Source organism: Monodelphis domestica, chromosome 6 (genome assembly GCF_027887165.1).
Source record: "Monodelphis domestica isolate mMonDom1 chromosome 6, mMonDom1.pri, whole genome shotgun sequence".
NCBI lineage: Eukaryota > Metazoa > Chordata > Mammalia > Didelphimorphia > Didelphidae > Monodelphis > Monodelphis domestica.
Genome location: NC_077232.1, coordinates 296,585,444 through 296,608,835, shown reverse-complemented (window position 1 = coordinate 296,608,835; position 23,392 = coordinate 296,585,444). Strand labels below are relative to the sequence as shown.

The following is a 23,392-nucleotide window of genomic DNA, read 5'->3' as shown; positions in this document are numbered from 1 at the left end:
AGCCCTTTCCTCCGCCCCCGCCCCCACCCCCATCTCCAGTAGGTCCAGGTTTCTTTCAGCTCAGACTTTCTAGGTGGCTGGGCCCAAGGCACAGGTCCTCACCCCGCCCTCTGCCAGGACCAAATGGCCAAGACTGGGAGACGGGGGTGGGGTGGGGGGTGGGGAGTGGGGGCGGGGCTGGGAGTCTGCAGCGGTGATTTGGCGCTGACCAATGCAATGCAGGATCCCACTGACCCGCAAGGGTCAGAGAGGGAAGGGAAGAAAGGACGAGGGCACTGGGGAGCTGGGCGGGCACGTTGGCGCTCCCAGAACCATCACCCCCTACTTCCGCTCGGCCGAGGACACCAGACTCTGCCCTACTGGTCTCAACTGCCAGGTTTGGCCAAGGTTCCTGGCACCTGCTTGTCTGAGCCAGAGGACAAGCTCGTGCCCAGACCGGCAGGGCCAAGTGCAAGGGCCAAGCCCTTCGGATGGGCCAGCGGGCTTCCTATCTGCCCAGACTCCTGGGCTTGGCTCAGGCCTCTGGTTGTCTGTAGGGCGGCTGACTGGCCCGGTGCCATGCCTTGTGCCCTCTTGGCTCTTCCTTAGCGTTAAACACGCCTTCCGTAAGGCATCGGATCCTGGGGTCGGGCCTGGATGGGCCCTTAGACATCCCCTAGAAGTCCGACTCCCTCATTGTACAGAGAAGGAAACTGAGGCTCGGCAGGGGGCCACAGCCGGGGTCCTCAGTCTTCTGCCCGGACCCTTTCCCGAGCAGCAAAGTCTCATTTCGTCTCAGCCCGGTTGGGGGAGGGCGGACCCCAAGGCCCACAGCTTCAAGCTCCCAATGCCCTGAGCCCCAATCTAGGTGGTCAGCGTAGAGAGCAGCCCAGAGAGCGGAGCGTCCTCCGCCCCGCCCGCACCGGCTCTGCTTTATGAATGGCGACCAGCAGGGGCTCCTCCGGCCCATTGTGACGTCATCCCCGTTCCATTCACGGAGGGGGCTGGGGCGGGGCTAGGAGGGGCGGGGCCCAGTGGCGGGGCCGGAGAATAAAGCCGGGAGTTGCGGGGGCGTCATCCGCGAGGCCCCAGGAGCGCTCCAGCTGCCACTGGTGCAGCCTTCGTGGGCCTGCGTACGCCTGGGGCCATGGTGACGGCCGGGGAACTGCGGGAGTTGGAGGGCCGCGCGCTACGGCGCCTGCTGAGCCGGGAAGAGCCCGGCGTCGGAGCCGGCGGGGGCGCGTGCCTGCTGCTGGACTGCCGGCCCTTCCTGGCGCACAGCGCGGGCTGCATTCGCGGCGCGCTTCCCGTACGCTGCCACACCATCGCGCGCAGGCGCGCCCCCGACGGCCCGGGCCGCCTGGAACAGCTGCTGCCGGCAGCCGACGGCCCCACCGCTGAGGCCCGAGGCCGCCGCCTGCGCGCCGGCCTTTACGCCGCGGTGGTGCTGTACGACCAGCGCAGCCGGCGCGCCGCCGACGCCCTGCGCGCCCCAGACGGCGCCCTGGCCTGGGTGGTGCGCGCGCTGCGCGGGGCCGGCATGCCGCGCGCACCCGCCGCCCTCTACCTGCTGAGAGGTGAGTGAGTGAGCGGGCGAGCGCGCGCGGGCCCCGGACTCCCCCCTGCAGTGGCACCGAGAAATGAGGTCGGGGCTCCCTTTGTTTGGTTCCCCCCCACCACAAGTCTGGCTCAGCTCCGCCGAGGGGCTATCCCCGGCCTCTGACCTCCAAGTTCGAGTGACCCCGGCATCTCGGCTCTTACACCGGCGGCATTTGGGGAGGGGGGAGTGTGGTGTGTGTGTGGAAAAGCTCCCCCATCTGGACTCGTGCTCACGGCGACGTGCCCCGAAGCTCAGGACCCCTCACTGCGGGCATGCACCCTCACTGGCCTCAGCTTTCCCATTCCCCAAAACGAGCATTGGGTCTAGATTTCTTAAGGAGCCTTCGAGCTCTCCGAAGCTCATGGGCCCCCTCCCCCCGTCTGGGCATGCCAGCTGTTACTGGACTGCTTGCCCCACGGCTGCCCCCAACCCCGCCCCGTGGTCAGGTGGGGGGCGTCCCGTCCCCTACCCACCCAGGCCGAATCGCACCGACTCTTGGGTGAGGTGTAGCCTCGTTTATCCCCTTCTGAAACCCAGCAGCTTCCTGAGATCCCGGAATGCCGAAGCCTGGCGCCTCCCAGGATTTTCCCTGGCCGCGGCAGGCAGGCAGCGCTCTACGCCGAGTTCCCGGCCTCCCAGCCCCGCCATGTGGTCCCCGAGCCGCGCTGCTGCACGTGTTTCCAGCCCGTTTGCCCCTCAGCTGTTGTAAAGGGCAGCGCCTGTGGCCGAGCTGGGACGCCCCTCTGGGGCTCTTTCCCCTTGCACGGGCCTGACTCGCGGAGATTTTCCGCAGCCTCCTTTGGCACTAAGAACAAAGGCAGAAGCTCCACCACCGGGGCTGGCTGGCTGGGGGGCACGACGGCTTCCGAGCGGCTCTTAGAGCTGGAAAGGGGCTTAGAACAGGGAATTGGGGCGGGGAGGGTCCGTCCGCAGCTCCGCCGGGCCGTAGAGGAGCTGGCCGAGACAAGGTCCGGGCGGGGGCGGGGGAGGCCTAACAGCGGACCCCCTGCCTCCTCAGGTCTGGCTCTCCTGGTGGGTGGGGGTGTCTGCATTCCCTTCTCCTGGGGAGGGGACAGAACCGGGAGAGAGAGGGAGGGAGAACAGGAACTGGGTCTGTGGCGGGGACAGTGAACCAGGTTAAGAGCAGATGGAGAATAACACAATAAACCAGAATACCTTGTGGGTGGTTTAGGAAGCCGGTTCTGTTTGATTAAAGACTCAAGCAGCCCCATGGGATCCCCCCCCCCCCCTTGGTGGGACCATTATGATTATTATTAATTATTATGATTTTAAACCTCACCTTCTGTCTTATAGTCAATACTGTGCTGGTTCCAAGGCAGAAAAGCGGTAAGGGCTAGACCGTGGAGGTTAAGGACTTGCCCAGGGGCACACAGCTACTCAGGGCAGATTTGAACCTGGGACCTCCAGGCTCTGGACCTGGCTCTCCATCCTAGCTGCCCCCTGGACCATTATTATTCATAGAAACCTGGATTGATATTCAGTCGTTAGGGGCCTCAGAGGCCATCTAGTCTTCCCCCCACTTTAAGTCACTCTCCTGAGTGGCTCCCTCCTATTCCCTGCCCCTTCCTGGTACCCTCTGTCCCCGGAGGAGAGCAGGGAGAGTAAGGAGACAGCAGGACTCTAGTAGGCCCTCTGACCTCCTGTGACTTCCCACAGGAGACATTTTTAGCTGTTTTTGGCCACAGTCCCTCTCACTGGCCTCTTTCAGGCTTGATTCAGGGCGAGTGGATGGCATGAGGAGCCCTAGGAGGCTGCCTGCCCTGCCAGCCAGCCACGTTTCCTTTGGGGCTCCTTCACCAGCAGTAATTCGACCATTGTCCCCAAAGCTTGTGTGGTTGGGCGGCCATTTAACTGTGTGCCAGAAAGGCCGCCACCGCCGCTCAGGACGGCAGCCAGTTCTCCTCTCTTCTCCGCGAGAAATGAAAACTTACAATGTGTTACACTGGACATACTTTGTAACTCTAGAAAGCCCCTCATGAACCATAGAGTGGCCCCCCAAAAGAAGTGACGTTGGTCTGTGGGGGCTGGGAATCCCGGCTCTCCTTTCTAGAGGCCCCCCCCCCCCATCTCTAACCGGCTGCTCAGGCTTTTCCTCTTGTAAGAGTCTCAGCAATGTTTCAGGATGGCCTTTTGAGCTTGTACGAGGGAAGAAAGGACTGAGAATGCTCCAGCCAAGGTAGAGAGACAGCCTCCCAGAACGGTCCCTGTATACCCAGAAATTGTCTCTTTCAGCTGCTGGAAGACAAGTGGAAAAGCTCAGGCTGGAGGCTTCTTCCCCGCAGCCTGGGTCCTGCAGGCAGCATTTTGAGCCTGCATTCTCTAGAGCCACATCTCTTAGATGGAGACGCAAGGCAGCCCAGCCTTTCCCTGGCTACCCTCAGGAAATCCCCCTGGGAGCTGCCCAAGGTGCTGATCTCCTTGCTAGGCTTTTACTGTGTTTGGTTGGGTTTTAAATCTTATCTTCTGCCTTGGAATCAATTATATTGGTTCCTAGGCAGAAGAGCAATAAAGGCCAGCAATGGGGGGTTTCAGTGACTTGCCCAGGGTCACTCAACTTGAATTCAGGACCTCTGTCTCTAGCAACTGAGCCTCCTAGCTGCCCCCTAGGTTCTTTTTCTTCAGGTTCTGGCACTTTTTTCTCTCTCTCACTATAAGATCTGCCTATTTTTTCCTTCATGAGTACTTACCTTCTGTCTTAGAATCAATACTGGGTATAGGTTCCAAGGCAGAAGAGCAATAGGGCTAGGTAATCAGAGTGACTTACCCAGGGCCACAGTTAGGAAGTGTCTGAGGCCAGATTGGAACCCAGGACCTCCCATCTCCTGGCCCCACTTAGGCACCTAGTTGCCCCCATCATAAGCACTTTTGCTGAGCCCAGTTGTTAGACCTGTACCACCTATTTGCTCATCAGCCAACATGACAGTCAGCCCTTATAAGAATGTAATGCTTCTGCCTGTATCCATTCAGAATGAAAGCATACACATAAGCACTTCTCTTAGGGAACTGGCCCCAGGGATTGGCTGCTGCCCATTTGTTGAGCATGTGCTGAATGTGTGCATTGTAAAACTTGGCAGGATGGCCTCTTCCAGGGATACGGTTTCAGTTCTGCTAAGGCTTGGCTCCAGTCTGGTGGATTAGTACCTGATGTTAGTGTCTGCTGTCCTGTTGTCTGAGATGGGATGAAAAGGAATCATCCTGGCTGGCGTCGGTAGGGGCATTTGCTGTCAGGGACAGTGGATTAGACAAGGTTAGCCCTTTTTGGGTCCTGGACCCCTTTGGGGATCCTTTCTCAGAAGCATGTTTTTATTTTATTTAGTCAATTTGGAACATTATTCCTTGGTTACAAGAATCGTATTCTTTCCCTCCCTCCCTCCCTCCCTTCCCCTCCCCTCCCCTCCCCCTTTCTGAAGCTGACACGCAATTCCACTGGGTATTATTAACATGTCTCCCTGATCAAAACCTATTTCCATGTTGCTAGTGTTCATTTAGAGTCCACATCCCCAACCATATCCCCTCGACCCATGTATTCAAGCAGTTGTTTTTCTTCTGTGTTTCTACTCCCACAGTTCTTCCTCTGAATGTGGATAGTGATCCCTCCAAGTTGTTCAGGATCACTGCATTGCCACTAATGGAGAAGTCCATTACATTTGATTGTACCACAGTGTATCAGTCGGTGTACAATGTTCTCCTGGTTCTGCTCCTCTCACTCTGCATCAATTCCGGGAGGTTGTTCCAGTCTCCATGGAATTCCTCCACTTTATTATTCCTTTGAGCACAATAGTATTCCATCACCAACATATACCCCAATTGGTTCAGCCATTCCCCAATTGAAGGGCATACACTCATTTTCCAATTTTTGGCCACCACAAAGAGCGCAGCTATGAATATTCTTGTACAAGTCTTTTTCCTTATTATCTCTTTGGGGTACAAGCCCAGCAGTGCTATGGCTGGATCATAGGGCAGATAGTCTTTTAGCGCCCTTTGGGTATAGCAGAAACATGTTTTTAAACTAAAATACTTGTCATCACAAAGCAAACAGTTATATTGAAATTAGACATTGATCCCACTCCCCCTTCTAAAAACATTGAGGTGAGAGACAGAGACACCCCCAGTTTGGGAAGTCAGAGAACAGAAATCTGTAGTGGACCCACTTAGCATATTTGTGGGACTCCCTTCAGCTCTGTTCAGCAGCACATGAATAAAAACAAGGGAGAGGTAAATGGTGGGAATGACTCAGGACTAGGGGTTGATAGGAGCCGAAAAGCTTTCATCCTAGAACAAGGCATTAGAGGATGGCGGTGGAGAGTGTTGCCGGTGCATTCAATGATTAGTATTGAGGAGGAAGGAGTCAAGGAGCAAGGTTGTTAGCCTAGGAAACACTGAGGAGTGGGAGGATTGGAGTGAGAGCAGAGAAGAGCTGAAGAGTGAGGAAGGAGAAATGGAATGATAGGCAATTGTCATCAGAGAAAGGAAATTCAGAGTTGATGGGCATGGAAGCAAGATCAAGGCTCAAAAGGGTCTAGCAAGAATTTTTTAAGCATGGGGAGACTTGTGTGTTTTGGTAGTGTTAAGTAAGAATAAAATACTGGGGAAACACTCTTCGGAGCCCAGAACTGACCTTCATTGTTAATTAATTAATCTCAGGCTCTCCCAATGCTGGTCCAAGACCCTACCCCTATTTGCTGATTTGTTGGCATGTCCATATATTATATATATATATGTGTATATATGTGTATCTTATGCAAAAGAATCAGATTACACCCCCCAAGAAAAGGGGATTGGCAAGCAGAATTCTTCAGATGGGGAAACCAGAGTTTCCCCTTTTAGAAGGTGGCTGTTTCCTTATCTTCTCATGAAGTGGGGGAATCATGTCCCCCCCCCCCCCCCCCCCGCCCTGTCCCAATACAATAATAGCCAAGGCTATTCTGTAGCTTCCAAGCAGAGGTATCCATCTTAAGAAGTCTGGATGTAGTCCAAGATGCTAAAGACATGTGCCAGCTCTCCCTGGCAAAGGTATTTTTGTAAAGCATTTCAAGGGATTTGAACTGGTTATTTTAGTCCCAATCTGATTATTGATCCTCATACAATTATTCAGTCAATGAATAATTGGGATTATTTCTTACTAAAATACTGGTTATCTACTAGGATTACATGCAGAGAATATGCAGCTATTCAGAGGCATAAAAACAGTGAATAGAAATTGAGGTTGCTTTAATTAGATTATCTTTTACAGTGGGCTGTTAAGGAGGAGTCGATGCATAGAGACAGCACTAGAGAGAAGCAATATCTCAGTCATCCTTGTGTGTATCAGATGGAGGATCAGGTAGACTGAGGGATGGGGAGGGATAGGTTAAGGGTGTTTGAAAGGGAACATTAGGTGAAGCTCCCTAGAATGAGGTCAGGAGTTGGGGTGGAGAAGGAAAGGGGTGAAGCAGGCACAGGACTCATTGTCTAAGGAAGAAGAATGGTGATGGAGCCAGAAGACAATGGTTACAAGGGTCTAGACTGAGTGATGAATAAGTGTGTGAAGTCCTCCCAAAGAGGAGGAATGGTGTGGTCAGGGGAGAGCTTAGCAGTGGTCATGGGAAGCAATGAATAAAATTCCTCCCCCCCCCCCCCTGCTGTGGGTTAATTGGAGGAGGACCAATTAGTGCTGGAAAGGAAGCTGGGCTTCAGTGTCAGGGAGGAAGTCTTTGACTGCAGCTCTCCAGAGCGCTCTCCATGGTGCCACTCTGCACCCAGGAGACCAACAGAACCACCCTCAAGCTTGTGTTCTGCTGCAACATGTAGCTGGAGAAGTATGCCTAAGTGGTGAACATAGCAACCCATCTATGGCATGCTATCCCGAGTGATACTGGATACTGGTCAAAAGACCTGATTCGAATCCTGCCACTGAGGCATACCTTGGGCAAGTTTCTTCCTCTATAAAAGCAGGGGCTGAACTCAGTGGCCTCTGTGGGCCCTTCCAGCATTAGATCTGGGGTCCTGGGATTGTGTTAGTCTTCTGGGAGCTTCCCTTGAGACCTCTTGGCATTGCTTGTTAACCAGTGAAGCATTTGGAGTGTGTGTGCATCTGTGATAGCTCACTGGCTCCTCTTCTTCCCTCTCCCACTGCTTTTCTCACTGCACCCCTGGGGTGGTCATGATTAGGGGCAGGCTGGCCCTCACTGCCCCCTCCTTGCTTAGAGACATCAGCAAGGATGGAGAGAACCTAAACAAGCAAGGACAACCAGCGAACACTTCCCACAGGAAGTTTGGCCTTAAGATGTAGCCAGGGAGGAAAGAGGGTGTTCCAGGTATGGGGAGACAGAAATAGGGAGGAAAAGTTGTAGCTGTGATACCAGACTCCCATCCTAGGGGCTTGAGTGTCAAAGTCAGCCCTGTTAGGACAGTAGAGGAGGGACAAGGAGGGCTTTGTAAGGTGTCATTCTCTTTGGAGGTCACTCCTGGGCTTGGCTGGCCAATGGAGAGATGGAATCTGCCTGTTCCTGAGATGGAGAAGAAAGGTTAAGACACTTTCCTCTCTGAACTCAGTTTCCTCATCTCAAAAATGGTTCCTTGGTCTCTTAACCCCCATTGCCTAGCCCGGACCACTCTTGGGGGGCAGCTGAGTGGCTCAGTGGATTGAGAGTCGGGCCTAGAGATGGGAGGTCCTAGGTTCAAATCTGACCTCAGACACTTCCCAGCTGTGTGACCCTGGGCAAGTCACTTAACCCCCATTGCCTAGCCCTTACCATTCTTCTGCCTTGGAGCCAATACACAGTATTGACTCCAAGACGGAAGGTAAGGGTTTTAAAAAAAAATGGTCCCTTGGGTAGTTGTGACCTTTGCAATGGGCACTGGGAAGAAAAAATGAAAATGAAGACTAAATCTTTGCCCTCAAGGTGCTTACATTCTACCTGGCATACCATGTGCACAAGCCAATCAGTGGAGGTCTTGGACTGGACACCATTGGTAGTTTTGGTATTGGTGATCTCTTGGTAGGAAAAGCCCTTCTCCCAGGGCACACTTATACCTGTTCTGCTTCGAAAACTGCCTGGCACACTGAAAGGTGAAGTCATTGGCCCAGAGTCACACAGCCAGTATGTGCCTGAAGCAAGACTCAAACCAAGGTCCCCTGGACTCTGAAGTCAGCGCCTCTCATTAGCTTTGTTACTAATAGTAGAAGGAAAATGGAGGGAAGAGAGAGCTCTTACAGTTAGGAGAAACAGGAAAGGAAGGCTTCATAGAGGAGATACCCCTCAAAGAAGACCGAGATCCTGAGAAACTGAGATAAGAGAATCACATTCCATGTCCGTGAGGGACAACTTGTGCAAATGTGCATTGAGGTGGTACAGCAGAGCAAAGGCTGGAAGCGGAGCCAACCACATACCCCCCATTTCTGGCATCAAGCTGAACAAGGACAGAGAAGGGACTCAAAGCCAACCAGAGTGACTGGCCACAGGACACACAGGCAGGGCTCAATCCTGGTCCTCCTTACTCCAAGGCCAGGGCGCCATCTGTTATTGCCTTGATGGCCTTGAGGCCCAGGGAGCAGAAGGTACTTACTCTAGGTCATAGCAAAGCTACAACTCTCAGGTCTCCACACCCTCAGTCCAGGCCCAGGTTATTTCTCCCTGGCCTCCTCACAGGTAGTTTGGAGTGGCCAAGTGATTGTCAGGACATGCCCAGAACAGAGGTATCCTCTCCAGAGGATGCTGCCCAGACTAAGGACCTCAGAGGGATGCCATTCAACCCTCCCCTTATTCTTTTCTCCCTGTTCCCCTCCAAATGCTTTCCTGAAGAGAGGACATATATGACCCTTTGTTGCCTAAGTTTCCTCTGTAAAAAGAGATGGTTAATTTCTATGTCCTCCAAGTTCTCTTGTAGTCCCTAATTTCTCTCATTCTCTGGGATTCCTTCCTTGTGCCCCACTCTGGCTCCCTTTCATTAGCAGCTGTTTGGAACATTGGCCCCTGCTCAGATCTTTCTTCCTGTGCCTTTGGGATACTTCTCAGTTCATTGAGTGTGGTAGAGGCTGAGGGAGAAGTTGGGAGATGGCATCAGAGGATTGGCCTTGGTGCCCCAAGTAATGGGACCCTGCAAAGTAGCTAGTTCTTTTGGAAAAGTTCTTTGGGTGGGCTAGGCTGTTTCATGAAGATGTGACCATGAATACTCCCCTGCTCAAAAATATTCAGGGGCTCCCTTTGGCCTCTCGTATAGGAGTCTGTAGACTTTCTATATCATCACTGTATCTCAGCATAACTGATTCTTCTTCAAATCCTATGCCTTTAAAGACATGGTTCTGGGGGTAGAGAACCAGGCTTGGAGATTGGAGGTCTTGGGTACAAATCTGGCCTCAGACATGTCCTAGCTGTGTGATCCTGGACAAGTCACTTAAGCCCACTTCCTAGCCCTTACTGCTTTTCTGCCTTGGAACCAATACCCACTATTGATTCTGTTCCATAATGTAATTGTTTAATAAATAAAAGAAAAGATGGTTCTGAGCAAGAGGTCCGTTGGCTTCCTCCAGATTGCCTAAGGTGGGGGTGGGGTCCAGGTCGCCAACTCTGGTCTATCCTTCCAACTTTTCCCATACTCACATACACCAGGTAGGATGCCACTTAGACCTCCCTCTTGTCAGGAGACTGTGTGTGCGTTCTTAGGGCCATCACTGTGGGAACTTGGAAGTGGTCTGTGTGTCACTGTGAGTCTTCTGAGCCAAGACAGGGAGGGTGCCTAAGGCAGGGGTCTTCTTGAAGAGTACAACTCTACAGTTAGTTCATTCTACAGAAGTGGAAATTGAGGCCAGGGAGGGACTGGCTAGAATAGAGTAGCCGCTATTCTATTCTCTGACATGAAGCACTGTGGTGAGCAGGGCTCTTGGGTATTGGGAGTCAGAGGAAGCATGAAGATGTCTAAAGGCCAAGCTTTGCCTTCCAGGAATTACATCACTGGGGTAGGAGATTGAGAGAGGTTAAAGCATAGGGTTTGGGGAAAGTAGAAGAGAGGAGACTGTAGAAAATGGACATTAGGGTGGTGGGGGACAAGATTCCATCCCAGGTCTGAAGGATGACATGAACGAACAGAGGCTGAAGGCAGGATGGGAACAGATCTGGGCAGAGGGATATCCAGTCAGTCTGGTGGAGGTGCCTAGTCAGGGAGGCTCCGATTTCCTGCCCCATCCAGCCCCTCATCACTGACCTCTTGAATCTTTTTTCCGTTGTAGGTGGTTATGAGAAGTTTTCTTTGGAGTACCCAGAATTCTGTTCTCAAACCAAGTCTCTGGCTACCCTTTCATCCCCTGTTCCCACCACCATCCCAGAGCCTCCTGAGCTGGGCTCCAGCTCCTGTGGCACCCCGCTGCATGACCAGGTATGTTTAGAGCTTCCAAAGAGCCTTGGGATGAGAGGGAAGGCCGGCTATTCCCAGGTTCATTTCTGGAGGCCAGTGGGGGGACTGGAAATGGGTAAAGGGACACTAGCTGAGGATCCCCATGCTCTGGGTCAGCCCAAGTGCTCCCACAAAAATGACGTGCCTTCAAGGTCCTGAGGTTTCACCAGTACGGGTTGTCTGCTGCTGGGACAGTGTGGCCTTTTTCTACCTACGGAGAGGCTATCTTCTAGCAGGCCAACGTCAGCAGGCTGCTCGGGGTGGGCAGGACCTGGCTTCTGGGAGGGAGGAGGCTCCTTTCCCTGGGACTCGTCTTAGTGGGCACCTGGCCATCCCATCATTGTACTTGGGGGTCTATCAGGCACTCCAACAACAGGCATTTGTTAGACACCTTCGAGGATGGGTGAGAGCCCTCAGGGAAGCTGCTTCTACTCCGCGAAGTCAGTACTTAGCTGTAAATGGTGACTGGAGAGGAGTGTTTGGGGCCCGATTAGTGCCAGGGCCAACGCTTGGCATGGCCTTTCCAGGAAGGGCTATGTTGAGCTCATGGCTGTTCCCAGAGCTGATGAGTGGGGAGAACTGTGGGGTACGCCCAGAACAGGAGTGGCTGGGAACTGGCTCTATATGGGCCAGAGAAGGCACTTCTTGAGTGCCTGGCATGTGGAAATGCTTATGGACTGATGCCTTGATTGGCGGGGTGACTTCATTAAAGCCAGCTGGGATGGCCCCCGGGCCCCAAGGGGGCCCCAAACTCCCATCCAAGGAGAAGGCATATGGAATGGGGATATGGCGGCTAGGTGGAACCTGCCATCTCCCACTCGTCAGGCTGTGGGCATTTCCTCCCTGGTCCCAGTGCCCCTCTGTCTTCTGCCCTGCACAGGGTGGGCCTGTCGAGATCCTGCCCTTCCTTTACCTGGGCAGTGCCCAGCACGCGGCACGGAGGGACACACTGGACGCACTGGGCATCACCGCACTGCTGAACGTTTCCTTGGACTGCCCGAACCACTTTGAGGCCCATTACCAATACAAGTGCATCCCTGTGGAGGATAACCACAAAGCAGACATTGGCTCCTGGTTCCTAGACGCCATCGAGTTCATTGGTATGCTGGTTGCCTGGGAGCTGCTGTGTGAGGAGGTTTTGGGGTGGGAATGCCAAGGAGCCCCCCAGAAGGCCAGCAGAGGAGACAAGGGGGCCTCCTGTGGGGGCAGGGCCTCTCCTCCTTCAGATGGCCTGAGGGGGACAAGAGAGGCGGCTCCTAGTTGTCTTGGCCAGAGCCAGCGGGTCTAACTGCCCAGGGATGCCTGGCCGGAGCCCGTGGAGGGCACTGAAAGCGCTCTGGCTGCAGCGTGGGGAGGCCTGGCTTTCTGTGCCGCCTGCGACCCCTACTGCCCCTGTGACCCGGGGCAAGCGCCCTTCCTTTTTCCGCGCTCAGTGTCCTCCTTTAGAAAAGGCCCAGGGGCCTGGCTCGGGCCTCAGCAGGCTGTGGCGAATCTCCCTGCTTTTTGTCCGCTTTACTGCCTGCCAGCCAACACTGGTTTTTAAACCAGGGAGAACATCCAAACAGGGCTGGGAACTTCCTGGGCTCATTTCAGGGTTCATCAAGTCTTGGACTAGAGGATGTGGTGGGCGCAGGGTCACACTACTGGCATGTGGTACCCTGGGTCTGGAGAAAGAAAACACTGGGAGTCACACTGAAATGGGGAGGGGGAGGCACCACGCAAACGTGGAGGGGCATGTCTGATGAGGGAGAGAGGGAGCTCATGGCTCAGGCTGGGTTTGGCTGACTTCTTCCTCTCTCCTGTCCTCTGCTCCCCACTCCTTCCCTCCCTCCTTCCTCTTTCTTTGTCCCTCTCCTCTCCCCCCTCCCTCTCTGCTTCCCTTCTGTCTCCTCTTTTTCTTCCTTTATCCCTCCCCTTCTCCTCTCCTCCCTCCCTTCCTTTTCTCCCCTCCCTCCCTCCTTTTCTTCCTTTATCCCTCCCCTTCTCCCCCTCTTCTCTCCTCCCTCTGTCCCCCTTTTCTCTCCTCCCTCCCTCCTTTTCTTCCTTTATCCCTCCCCTTCTCCCCCTCTTCTCTCCTCCCTCCCTCCTTTTCTTCCTTTATCCCTCCCCTTCTCCCCCTCTTCTCTCCTCCCTCCCTCCCTCCTTTCTTTCTCTCTCTCTCCCCCTTTTCTTCTCTTCCCTCCCTCCCTTTGGCCTCCCACTCTGTTCCTCCTCCCCCCTCGTGTCCCCCCTTCAGACTCGGTCCAAGCGCGCCAGGGCCGGGTGCTGGTGCACTGCCAGGCGGGCATCTCGCGCTCTGCCACCATCTGCCTGGCCTACCTGATGATGAAGAAGAAGCTGAGGCTGGAGGTGGCCTTTGAGTTTGTCAAGCAGCGGCGCAGCGTCATCTCCCCCAATTTCAGCTTCATGGGGCAGCTGCTGCAGTTCGAGTCCCAGGTGCTGGCCACGTCGTGCGCGGCAGAGGCCGCCAGCCCGTCGGGGAGCCGCGTGGAGCCGGCTGAGGCCTCCAGCCCTGCCTCCCAGTTCGTCTTCAGCTTCCCGGTGTCGGCCCCCAGCAGCCTCCCGTACCTCCACAGCCCCATCGCCACCTCCCCCAGCTGCTAGGAGCCTCTGGCTTCCTGGGGCCCGCCCGGCTCGGGCGGCTGGTCCCGGGCATTTTGGAAGGCCCGGCTGCGCGGCGTGGGCCGGCCGGCTCGCCGTGGCCCTCCTCGCTGCGCGCTAGGATCCGACACAGCAATAAGGGCAGGGCCGTCCCTCCCCCCAGCAGAATCGGCTTCAGCCGCTCTCTGTGCACACACAGGCGCCCCCCAGGCTCAGGAGCGGGCCGCCGCCTCCTCCCGCCTTGGGCCGCTGGGGCCACTTTCTGCATTTAAACGAGGGCATCATTTTTATTCCAGAGATCACAGGCAGGTGGATCGTGATAGACAATAAAGAACACAGACAGTGAGAAGGAATGGCTTCCTCAGGGTGATGACGAGGGGATCCCCCGGGGGTACCAAGCATGATGGTGGGGGCTCTTGGAGCCCCGGCACAGGGTCCCAGGCCTGCCTTGGGCTTGGGGCGGTGCTGTGGTGAAGGAAAGAACAGTCCCTGGGCCAGGCATCTGGGCACGATTTCCCAAGGCTCCTCCCTTCTCCAGGCCCCGCGAGGATGTGCCGTCTCCTCTGGGCACACCTTCCCTGGCACCCCTGAGATGCTCCTGGAAGCCCTCCCTCGCCACCCCCCAGGGCTCAGGGTCAGAGGAGGCCCGGCCTTCTTTACGCAGAGGCACACCTTGGGGTCCGGAGGGTCTTGGCAAGAGGGAGTGTCTCCAGGATGTCTCTTGTCCCTACAGGCCTCGGGGCTCGTTGGGCTTGTCCCCACTGCTCTGATGTGATGTCCTCTCTAGAAAGCGGCCTCCGCAGCCCCCGGAAGGCCCTTGCTTAGCTCCTGTCCCGCTAGCAGGGGCCATCGGGCAGCCCTTTGGTCTTTGCCCTGATGCCCAGGAGGTCAGGGCCCCAGGCTTAGCCAGAGAGCCCCAGGCTCCAGCAACAGGCCGCTAGAGGGAGGGGAAGAAGGGCACTTGCTGGAGTCGCCGGTGAGTGACCCGTGGTCACTGCCCCTCTAGCTATCGTGACCAGAAACTCCGAATGCAGCTGCAGGATGCCCACGTGCATCCATTCATCTCATCATGACACACACTCTCTCCTCACGCACTTCCTCCTGAATCCCATGAGTAAGCGGCCCTATTGGTGGGTCTTTTTGTCCTTGTTTGGTTCCCAGGGCCCCGAGACGTCATCTAGTCCAGTCTGTCCCTGAATGGGAATTTTCCCTGCAACAGCCTAGAAAAATGGGTCTCCAGCCTCTACTGGGAGCGCTTCACTGACGGGAATGCACTGCTTCCCAAAATGGCCATTCCACTCTGTGAAGCCTCTGCGTGTGCCCAGGAAGCTCCTCTTATTTCAATACATTTTTCCTTATAGTGACCCCCCCCCCCCCCATTTGGTCTCACCACAAGTCCCCTCACCAATTCCTCCTGGTTCCCCACTCTGGAGCCAAGCAGAACCAGTCTATCCTCTTGTACATGACAGATTTTTGAAGACAATCGATGCGTCCTCCTTGAATCTTCTCTTTTCCTGGCTCCGAATCCCCAACTCCTAGCCTCGTTGGGCCTGTTCTCTTGCCATCTTGGTTATTCTCTTCTAGACACCCTGGCCTGCCCCTGGCTTTCCCATCCAGAGGGGACCTGTCTGCCTCCCTTGCTCAAGATCTCGTTCATTTCCTAGTGCCATTTAAAAGAATTCCCAAATGAGAAATAAAATCATCATGGTGCATGCCATGAGAGAACTGCCCCGTCCCAAAGGCAGGACCTGAACCCAGAACTGCTCAATGAGGCAAGTCCTTCACTGGGTCGCGCACTCGGCCTCCTGGGGCCTCGATGTTCTAAGTTGCTAAGCAGATGCTGAAATCTGTAGGAGTTGAGGAAGCTTGCTCACCATGAGTTCTTCATGCTACTGAACTCAAAAGTCTAGTGAAAAAAAGGTTTTTATTCCTCATTGTCCCATCCCTTTGGGACATTTCTGTCTTCCAGCAAAGGAGGCCTTAAGCAAACCGTGAGGACCGTGGGCCTGTGGGTCCGTTGGATGTTCAGCTCCTGTGCCCACCTGCCTGGGATCAGAAGGCAGAGCTTGGGCACAAAGGGCGCTCTCTAGGGTTTATTCGCCTAGTCGGGTGTACCGGGCTCGCCAGTAGCGAGACACAGCCCTCTGTCTTTCCTAAAGACAGTTTGGATGCTCTGAACCCTTCCTCCTGGCGCTCCAGCTCGGCCTGGGTCCTAGCAGATGGGGAGAGGACAGTTGCACCAGGACACGTGGGGCTGTCTTGAGAGTGGGCAGGTAGACAAGGAGATAGTCCCCAGCTTCACAAAGGACGTTTGCTCTGTCCTGCTGGGCAGAGGACGGCGTCTAGACCTGCTAGTCCCGCTGTATGTCGCTCAAGGATTCAACTAGCGCCGGCTGGATGTGCTCCGAGACCGTCTAGTTTGCCTCCCAGGGAACTCTTGCACTCGTCTTCCTTTTGGAGCCTGAGCAGGAGAGTAGAGGGAGCAAAGCAATACTCCCCTCCTTCCTCGACTTTGTAAATAGTAGCCTCCCTCTCCTTGCAAAGGAAGGTTATGTCTTGATGTGGCTCGTGTCTGCTGTGCCTATGTGGTGTGTATGGTTTAACTTTGCTTTGTCCTCTGCTTGTTTTTGTTTCCTTGGTGGCTTTTATTTATTGCTTGAAAAAGACCGTTTGGAGAAAAATAAATGCGTTTTCAACAAACAGAACTAGCTGCTTCTGAGAACCATCTACCTCTCCCCTCCCCTGGTGTCTGGTACATCGTAGGTGCTTCGTGAATGATGAATGCCCATGAGTGTCATAGTGAGAAAGACATCGTATTCAAAGTCATGGGGTCTGTGTTCAAATCCTGCCACTGCCATTGACTAGCTGTGAGGTTTGGCACATTCCTTCCTCTCCCTGCAGACTTTACCCAAAATTAGCTGTCTCAAACCTATCCGAGGAGCCTTGTTCTTGGGACTTTTTGATGTGAACAACTGTCTGAATATACTTCCTTGCTCTTGATTCTAGAGCGGATTTTTTTTGGACCCCAAGGAAGGTCTTCCCATTTCTCCTTATGCCACTATCTTATTAGTATAATCCCAGGATTTCTAGTCTGGAGCCCTCGTATAGAATCTTGGTTCTGCCACTCTGAAATTCAGTAGGGACAAGCGCTGTGTCTTGTGAGAATAGGCCACATGAGAAGTCTGAAAAGGATCTGGGGATAGGATACAGGCTCATCGCGGAACACGGGGGCTCAATCAATGAATCGGCAAGGTGCTGTGGTCTTGGAAGGGCAGAGGAGGCGGCAGTCCCCGTCCTCTGCCCTGCTCTGACCTCGCCACAATCAAAGCTTGGGCACAGTTCAGGGCAGATGTCTAAGGAGCTAGAATGTCCAGAGTCCATGCCCTAGGAGGCCTGCTCGAAGGAACTGGGCACGTCCAACCCACGTCTTTGCCTCACAAACTCAGTTATATTTTCTCGATATTCTTAGCTTCCTGCGTCATCACTGGGCAGGGCAAGACGACCCTGCCAGGTTCGGTGAAAACTGGGAGGGAGCCCCTTGGGACTGGTGTGGTGCCTCTACCCGTCACTTAGTGCACACACACTGGATCTGCTTTAAAAAGGTCTTTATTGGTTATTAAATGATAACAAGTACTGCAGGTTAGACACAGAGCCAAAGCAGTTACAAGTTCAAGTTAACACAACCATGTCTGAAAGGTTACCTTGGGAGATATCCTCTTAGCAAGAGGGGAGGGGCTGGGAAAGAAGGGCAAGAAAGGTGGTCATGGCAGCAGCTCCAAGTACTCTTCCACGGCATCAGCGGACATCGGCCAACAAGTCAAAACCATATAGGGGTCACGCACAGACGGAATACAGAGACAACAACGAGCTCCCAGGCCATGAGCCGGGGCACACCACACCACACGGGAGAATACAACTCAAATCAATACTTCCGCCACGGCTGCCAAAGCGGGAAGCCCAGTCAGGCCAAGGTGTCATCTAATAACATACACCACCTTCCTTAATAGGACATTTTCGCTAAAAGGTAAACGAGTACAAATATTGCCACCAAAAAGAATGAGGCGCAAACAGTGGGGTCCAAGGCAAGCAATACGCAGTCACGAGAAGAGCTGAAAGGGACAGATCATTTCACAGATTAATGCATTTAGGAAATTGCGCGGCACTTTCTGGAAACCCAACTATGGCGGCTGCCAACACCCATCTTTGGACTTCAGGAGTCTCGCCGAGCTGTCTTATGGCTGTGAATCGTACACCACCATGGTTTTGGAAGAATCAAAATGACTAGAAATCCAGTGCTGCGATGTATGGCAAGCAGGCTGCAACATTTTACCAAGGACAACTTGTGAGTGAGAAATGGTGTGAAAGACACGACAGAGGACAAGGTAGGGGAAGGTGAGAAAGGGGGCAAGCTTTGAGACCACAGATGGACAGCGGCAGGGCTGCCCCGAGAGCCTAAGACCTGGGCCTTGGGGGAGGGGGAGCGAAGTGGGTCGGGGCCTGTCACTTATATAGAACCGCATTGATGAAACCCTGGGCCCAGTCATGTAGCAGAGCGCCAACATATTCAAGTCAGCTTACAGAGCCCCAGCCTCAAACACAGGAGGCAGGAGGGAAGCTGAGTCTTTCCTGCCAATTGACCCTAAGCAATGGGCATGTGCCTTAGATCTTATTCTAAAATTTCTTGGGGGACACGGATGGACTCTTGCCCTTGGTCTTATTTCCCTTTCTCTATAAGAGCTCTTTAATCAGGAAAGGAGCCCTGATACCATCCTTGGTCTTAGGGAGATGGCCCCCTAAAATAGTAATTTGGAGCCCAACAAAGCATGTTCTGGGAATGGCAGAAAAAGGTCAAAAGACCCTAATGTACCAAATCCTTTCCAATGGGCTGCCATATAACCACACTGGCCCTAGAAACACAAAAAAGGTCGTTTTTGTCATTTTCCTAGCATTTTCTCAAACCCTTAAATCTGGTGCCTGGGAGACTTTGGGCTGGAGAGCATGGGGTGTATAGACACATTCCCACAAAATGTCTAACTGATTATATCTATGAAAAATCTTCTCACTGGGTTTAGAATCAGAAAATTCCATTTAGACAGGACTAGAGTGCATCTAGTCCAGTTCCCTGACAGCTAGCTCCTTTCCACAAGAGCCCTAAATTATCCCTCAATGTGGCAGAAAACAACACTCCCTTACAGCCAACCCACTACATAGCTTGGAGGTTGGGAAATGCTTCCCTCTACTGGGCTGAAAACAACCTCCTGGGAATATCCATCTATCAATTCTACCTCCAAGGACTGCTCAGAAGAAATGTTTCCTCTTTTCCATGACCACGCTTTGATCTATCCATTATGCAAGGCTTCCATTTCCCTCCTTTGGAGTGAGCACAAAGCACACGATCCCTCCCAATTTTCACTGAACCTATTCCTTTTCTCACAACCTAGTTTCTCAAATGAAAGGAAATAGGCACGGGGAGGCAGTTGGGTATAAAAGGGAGGGAACTTGTTTCGTAAGATCAAAAAGCTGAAAGGGAGGCTTTCAGCCTACGGAGTGGATTCTCTTAAGAACAACTTAAGGAAAAGGATGGAGAAGAATTGGCACAGAGTGAGATAAATTAGGGTCACAAGTTAATGTGTACCAGAAGAGGGAATAATCTCACGGATGGACTTGTCCTCTCAATGGTGCAGTGACGAAATTCTTGTTATAATTAGAGCTTTCTACATCTTTCACAATTGAGCAAGAAACTTCACGAATCTTCAGTTGATAGCACTTAGAGAAGTTCATTCGAAAATGAAAATACCTAACCAAAAGTGCCTCACCATCCCTTTCCTTAGACCAGTGTGAGGTGAAATCCAATGTTATGTTGATCAAGGGAGTTGACCCAGAAGGCCAAAAACTTTTTTTTAGAGTCTCATTAGCCTGAAAGAGCAAAGCAGATAGCTAAGCACTGCAAACAGCTGGAGGGGCCTGGGGTCTGGCCAGACTAGAGACAAATGCTTAGAACAGATTAGTCCTGCTTTCAAAGGAATTCTCATGCCTGGGACCAAGGAGATTTCACATAATGTGTCCAGTCTTTATAGGAGTTGGAGATGAAACGTAGAAGACAATGTTAAGAAAAGGCTAGCACTTCACTTCCTTCCCATCCTAAACATGCTTTTCTATAGTGATAGGACCCTCATTTCCATTTGTGTTTTTTTCTCCTTTAGAAAGGCACTTTTTTCTAGGTTTCCATGCAGAAAGCCATGTCGAGAGGGGGATTTTCCTGATATCTACCCTGGGGTCAGAACTGCCAATACTATTTGTGATTCCTACACAAGGCCTCACTGATCCAAGAAAACTCCTTAGAATGGTTATTCTATTTAGCCTGCTGGAGAGGCTGAAGATACGGGAATGAGAAGAGCTGTAGCTGGCTCACTATGGCATACTGCTCTTTTGGTTAAGTTACCATTGAGTTCCTGGGCAGGGTCAAAATGGCAGGCACCCAATTTTGACTATAAGATGCCAACAGTGTAGCATTAGAGTAATATCCTTTCACTGGGCTTGGGAAGGCCACTGAGAAGGTGAATAGGGCCAAAGGAAAGTGGGAAAGGGTGGAGGACTCTTGAGCAAAGGAGAAGTGTCTGTGCTAGGAAAGCCACGTCTCTCAGCTCCACTTGGGTCAGGCTTTGGTCAGCATGACATCTTTGCATTTTTTGTCAATCTACGTGGTTCTGAAGAAAGGTTGATGCAAATTTTAGAAAGATCATTGCAGTGTCGTGACCTCCAGATGGCTACTTTTTCTTCAAAGAAAGGAAGGGACATTCACTTGACTGAACCGTATCATGCTACTTGTAATACTTTCAAAGGCCTTTCTCTCCGTGGTAAATGGACATTCCAAATGCATTAGACTTGTGCTAGTGACCATGGTTTGAGATAGAAATCCAAGGGTAGTCTACTGCAGAAAAATCCCAGGGCTCCAGAGGCTTTGGCCAGCCTGCCCTCACACTGGATTCTAGTTTACCCCATCAACCCCAAAATCCTTTCTTGCCTATCCTTTCTGCAGGATCAATTTACCCCATCAACCCCAAAATCCTTTCTTGCCTATCCTTTCTGCAGGACCAACTGTGAACTCCAACCATCACCAGACAAGAGCCAGTCCAAGGGCCTGAAGGTCTTCCTTGCATATGCCTTCACTCTTCTTACCACTTCAGGAACCTAAGGCTGGCCATACTTCCTTCTTTTAAAGAGCTAGTCTGAACCTAGCACCCCCAAGAATCCAGCTAGTGCAGGGGAAACACCAAACAGTAAGAGACTTGGGGTTGGCTTTCTTCTGGAGTTCTTCCATACTGACACCATGCTGATGACCCTTGTGGCTTCACTGACTTAGGTAAACCACAGCTAGGTTTACCATGGAGAACTAGACCTACACAGCAAGGGCAGATGATGGGTACTTCTCACAGGAAAGGAAAACTACTATGCATGGCAGAATTCCCTTTTCATTTGAATATTCATATCAATAAAAATTTTGCTAGTGGAACTTCCAAGCTATAGCCCCAGATTAGCCAAGACCCAAGAACTCACTCGCCAAGATGAAATCACTCTTCAGTGCCCCAACGCTCCTTCCTGATCACACACATTGAGATTCCAAATGCCCAGCTAGGACAGGATGTCCAGGCTAGCTGGCAGTGAATGGACTCAAATCAAGAGAAAAGAATCTGATGAAGAAACCCTGGCATATTGTTTCCAAACTTTAGGACAGGCTTGAGAGAGGCTACAGGTTTAGATAATTATCAGGGCAATCAGATCTCAGTCTTAAAAAACTTTCATGGGCAAACATAAGACAAGGACCAACTAAATCTAGAGTGAGGAGAGACCTTCAGAAAGTGGAGGGTCTCTACCTCCTCATCTCAAGACCCCAAACCCATGAAATGAAAAGCTAAGCCAAGCCAACAGCATCTTATACCAGTAACATCTTCACTGAGTGCACCTCTTGAGACCCATCTGGAAGGATTGGGGGATCCACACTTGTTTAAGCCCCATCCCTTGTGAGAGGCATTTTATCTAAGCCAACTGAACAAATGAATTCATATAAGCCTCAAACTTTAGGGCAAAAAATGGGGAGGGAAGCCTACCCTGCCTACATTCACTTTGGTCCACCTAAAAATGACCTTCTCTGGCTAAAAGGCTTTTCTTCCATTTGCCTCATCTGTTTCTTCTCTGTCCCTCAGCTAAGAAGGGTTCATCCTTGGTACAAATTTAAGGACCCCCTCTTCTCTCTTCCCCGCTAATGCAGATGACTTAGCTACTTTGTCGACCACTTGTGTGAACCTAGTTTCGGCAAGGAGGCCTCTGCCCCTCAAAACCCTGGCACATCTCAGACCTTGTCACCTCTAGTGCATTTCAGTCTAAGGACAAGAGCCAACTCCTTGGGTGAAACTCAGTGGAGACATGCTGGCACTCTGACCATCGGGGGCAGTCATCTGCTCTTCTCCCACCCCAGCCATCAGAAGGTTGTAAACCGAGGCTTATGAAACCTTGGGTATTTTGGTGTCCTTTCCTTGGAAAAGAAGCCAGATTGAAAAGGAAATACTCATTTTTTTCCTTTATAGCAAAGCATTCTAAGCCAAGCGCTAACATAAAAACAAAAACCAAAGAAGAATTGGACCCAAACCCTTCTCGGTGAGACTACAAGTTTGCCTTGCATTGCTGAGGATTTTAGTTGGCTGGACTGTGCAAAATATTCTCAAGAAGGTCCTGGCTCATTTTCAAATATTGTTCCACCCCCGTCCCACCCTCCCCCCAATAAATAGCTGATTATGCATCTCTAAAAATGTGTGGTTCATGGGCATGGGCTTCATGTAGTTTGCAGGCAAATGAAACAGCCCAAACAGGTGCATCTGATGTTTCGACACTGAGAACACCACCGTTTGTAGGGTCCCCCAGTCTAAACCCAAGCAATATTATTCTCTATTGACCTGGTTATGTGCAGGGAGGGTGAACCTGCCTGAGCCAGAGGAAAAGGCTGCCCTGGTCAACGTTTCCCCAAAGGGAACAGGAGCAGCAGAGCTGGGACCCAAGTTACACTGACCAGACATCGCTAGGGCAATGCTTTAGAAAAGACAAACGGCTGGTTTCTAGGCTGTCAGTTTTTTTTATAGGGTGTCTTGGATTTGGGAAACAATCACATGTAATCCAGTCCTAGGTTTAAGTCCCATCTGGCTTCAGTCCAGGTTGTCCTAGGTCTTCTGTTCCGCTGTTGTTGCTGTCTGGGCAGGGGCATCAGGCTTCATGATCTGGTATGTGATGAGATATTCCGGGTATGCCTAAAAAGAAGCACAGATACATCAAGGTTGTGGTTGGCACTTTAATAAATATGGTACTCTCAGGAGGCCTTCTTGTGTCCCCTCTAGAGTTTTCTGAGGGTGTGTCTCACAGACACATTTGGACAAAGCAGGATAGAGAGGGCATTCTTAGCTAAGCATGAAGTTAAGACAGGATTTCTATTTTGACCATTGTAATTAATTCCTCTTCAGCCCTTTTTGTTAGGATGTACTCTCCCATTATCCTGAAGCCAGAGCTTGAGACTAGACATTTATAAAAGAAATGGAGAGAGTGGATAGGTTTGGAGGAAGGTGCGATGTTTCCTTTGAAATAACAACCTAAGGATGGCTGTTTGCTTTACATCCTGGGCATTTGGGGTCTCTTCTGCAGGAAGAGAGACAGCTTAAGTTTTAGCTTCTCATATAGTTCTGTTCTAAGTCTTTCCTGTTTAGTTCCAAATTCTCTCCCTCTCCCACCCAAAAAGAAGGCAAAGAAAACAAAATCTATTCCAAATATGTATAG

General features: G+C 52.2%; 2 protein-coding genes across 8 annotated transcripts in view; one reads left to right on the top strand and one right to left on the bottom strand.

Annotated features, from left to right (window-relative positions):
• Positions 1-267: 267 nt before the first annotated feature.
• Positions 268-16,278, top strand: DUSP4 (dual specificity phosphatase 4). Its single transcript, XM_056803487.1, has 4 exons — positions 268-1,556; positions 10,809-10,954; positions 11,853-12,072; positions 13,209-16,278. Exons 1-4 carry the CDS (start codon positions 1,127-1,129, stop codon positions 13,574-13,576), a joined length of 1,164 nt encoding a protein of 387 aa, XP_056659465.1. The 5' UTR covers positions 268-1,126; the 3' UTR covers positions 13,577-16,278.
• Positions 16,279-17,163: 885 nt separating this feature from the next.
• The window catches only part of TNKS (tankyrase), a 221,797-nt gene continuing 215,568 nt past the window's right edge, over positions 17,164-23,392 (bottom strand). For all 7 annotated transcript variants that reach the window (XM_056803482.1, XM_056803484.1, XM_016422786.2 and 4 more), the window contains one exon: positions 17,164-22,872. In XM_056803482.1, coding sequence (XP_056659460.1) covers positions 22,786-22,872 — 87 coding nt within the window. In that variant the 3' untranslated portion in view covers positions 17,164-22,785. The remainder of the gene's footprint in view (positions 22,873-23,392) is intronic.